At 45.2% G+C, this 1,663-nt stretch overlaps 1 protein-coding gene across 1 annotated transcript; it reads left to right on the top strand.

Annotated features, from left to right (window-relative positions):
* Positions 1 to 722: 722 nt before the first annotated feature.
* On the top strand, positions 723 to 1,235 carry PtA15_3A881 (uncharacterized protein; the record flags this gene model as incomplete). Its single annotated transcript, XM_053167893.1, has 1 exon — positions 723 to 1,235. One exon carries the CDS (start codon positions 723 to 725, stop codon positions 1,233 to 1,235), a length of 513 nt encoding a protein of 170 aa, XP_053019065.1.
* Positions 1,236 to 1,663: the final 428 nt, after the last annotated feature.

Below are 1,663 nucleotides of genomic sequence, written 5' to 3'. Positions count from 1 at the left end.
TTCTGCCCTTGGGGGCTAACGAGTGGGCAAAGGTCCAGGCAATATATAACTTGTATGCATCTCAAAACGGACAATCGTTACAAGAGGTTGATTCTTTGAAAACCAAGTTCAAAGGCTTGCACGAGCAGCGGAAACCAACCGGCAAGACTAACCCCCCGGATTGGGTGCGTGACGCTAAGGCCGTCTACCTCGATATCCAGGCACGTGCACACAATATTACCGTTGTCGACAGGCTAAACCGAGGTGATGAGGATGAAGAGGAGAGTGATGATGAGAGGTTAGCCTCCTTCAATAATTTTTTTTAACTTTGTGAGTTAGTGAAACTGATGCACTATGACTGATATACATTCAGGAACGGAGTGGGTGCGCCTATACCCAATGATGACGATGATTGTGACGATGACAATCAATTCCGAGACCCTGAGCAATCTTTTGAGAGTCTGATTCCGGGCTTGGAAGAATCTCAAAATCCCAGCAATCCGTCACCAAATGCGTCTTTTCAACCAATGGACAACTAGAGGATTGCCGAGACTAATCCAAGACGTTCAACACCTGGAAATACCGGCGTCCATCGAGTCCAATCTCAAACACGAGGGCACAATAATTCTCCAATTTCAACTGCCAACCGTCCCTCAAGAAATTCCCGTGGACAGCAGCTCAGAGATCACTTGTGTAGTTTCTTCAACAGTGACGCTAGAGACAAGCGAGAACGTGAGCAAAACATGACCAATCTGTATGCCATCCAGTTGCAAGATGCGCACACAACGATCCACCGACTGGAACAGGAGATTGCTCGCTTACAAGATGGCGTCAATATCCAGCTTATCCGACTGCAAGACAAGCACACTCGAGTGCAAGCCAAACTTCAGAAGACAAAGGACAAGCTAGATCAGGCCCAGAGGGACCTGTACCAGCAAACATCCGAGAACACAAATCTGTGCAGCAAGCTGGAAATCATGCAGCTCCGAATGGAGGTGCGAGGCGGTACGATGATACACCATCAGCAACCTCAAGGTGGTTTTTACGGCTCAGGCTTTAGTGGCCCATTGAGAATGGGAACCGGTGCATTTCCAAGTCAATCAACTGAGCCCCGTTACATGGGCAGCGAAGCAGCGTTGCCATCTGAGGCAAATGAAGCTATGGGGCAAGATGTTTTTACCTCAAGTATGCCCGCCCCACAAAGTGGTACTTCTTTCGCCGCCGAATCGCTCCGAGCCCGTCACCTTACACAATAGTCAATCACTCCAATCTTGAATGGTTTTCTTTTCCCTATTCTCACTCACTAAAATAGCCTTTTTGTCTTATATCGGACCAACTTTCATGTCACAGTCCACAAAAGCAATTTAAAATTACTTAGCGCCTGTTTGACTTGTTTTCTCGCTGAGAAGATTCATTGAGTCAATTACTAGGTATTTGTTTCACTTAGCTCTGGTTGAGCAGATAGATCGAGTTGATGTTTGTGGACATGATCACTGATAACAATATAGATATTGATTTGAAACAAAGAAGAGATTGAATTGAAACAAACAAGAAAATTGAGCTCAGAGATAGACATTTGACATCATAACCAGTCACCATAATAACGGCTGATGTGACATTCCTTTTCAATGTCTTTAAAAAGCATTTTATGGAATTCCCTGGAAACAACATGCAATTCATCCCA

The sequence above is a fragment of the Puccinia triticina genome, chromosome 3A, assembly GCF_026914185.1.
Source record: "Puccinia triticina chromosome 3A, complete sequence".
NCBI classification, from domain to species: domain Eukaryota; kingdom Fungi; phylum Basidiomycota; class Pucciniomycetes; order Pucciniales; family Pucciniaceae; genus Puccinia; species Puccinia triticina.
This window is presented reverse-complemented; position numbering and strand designations above follow the sequence as displayed.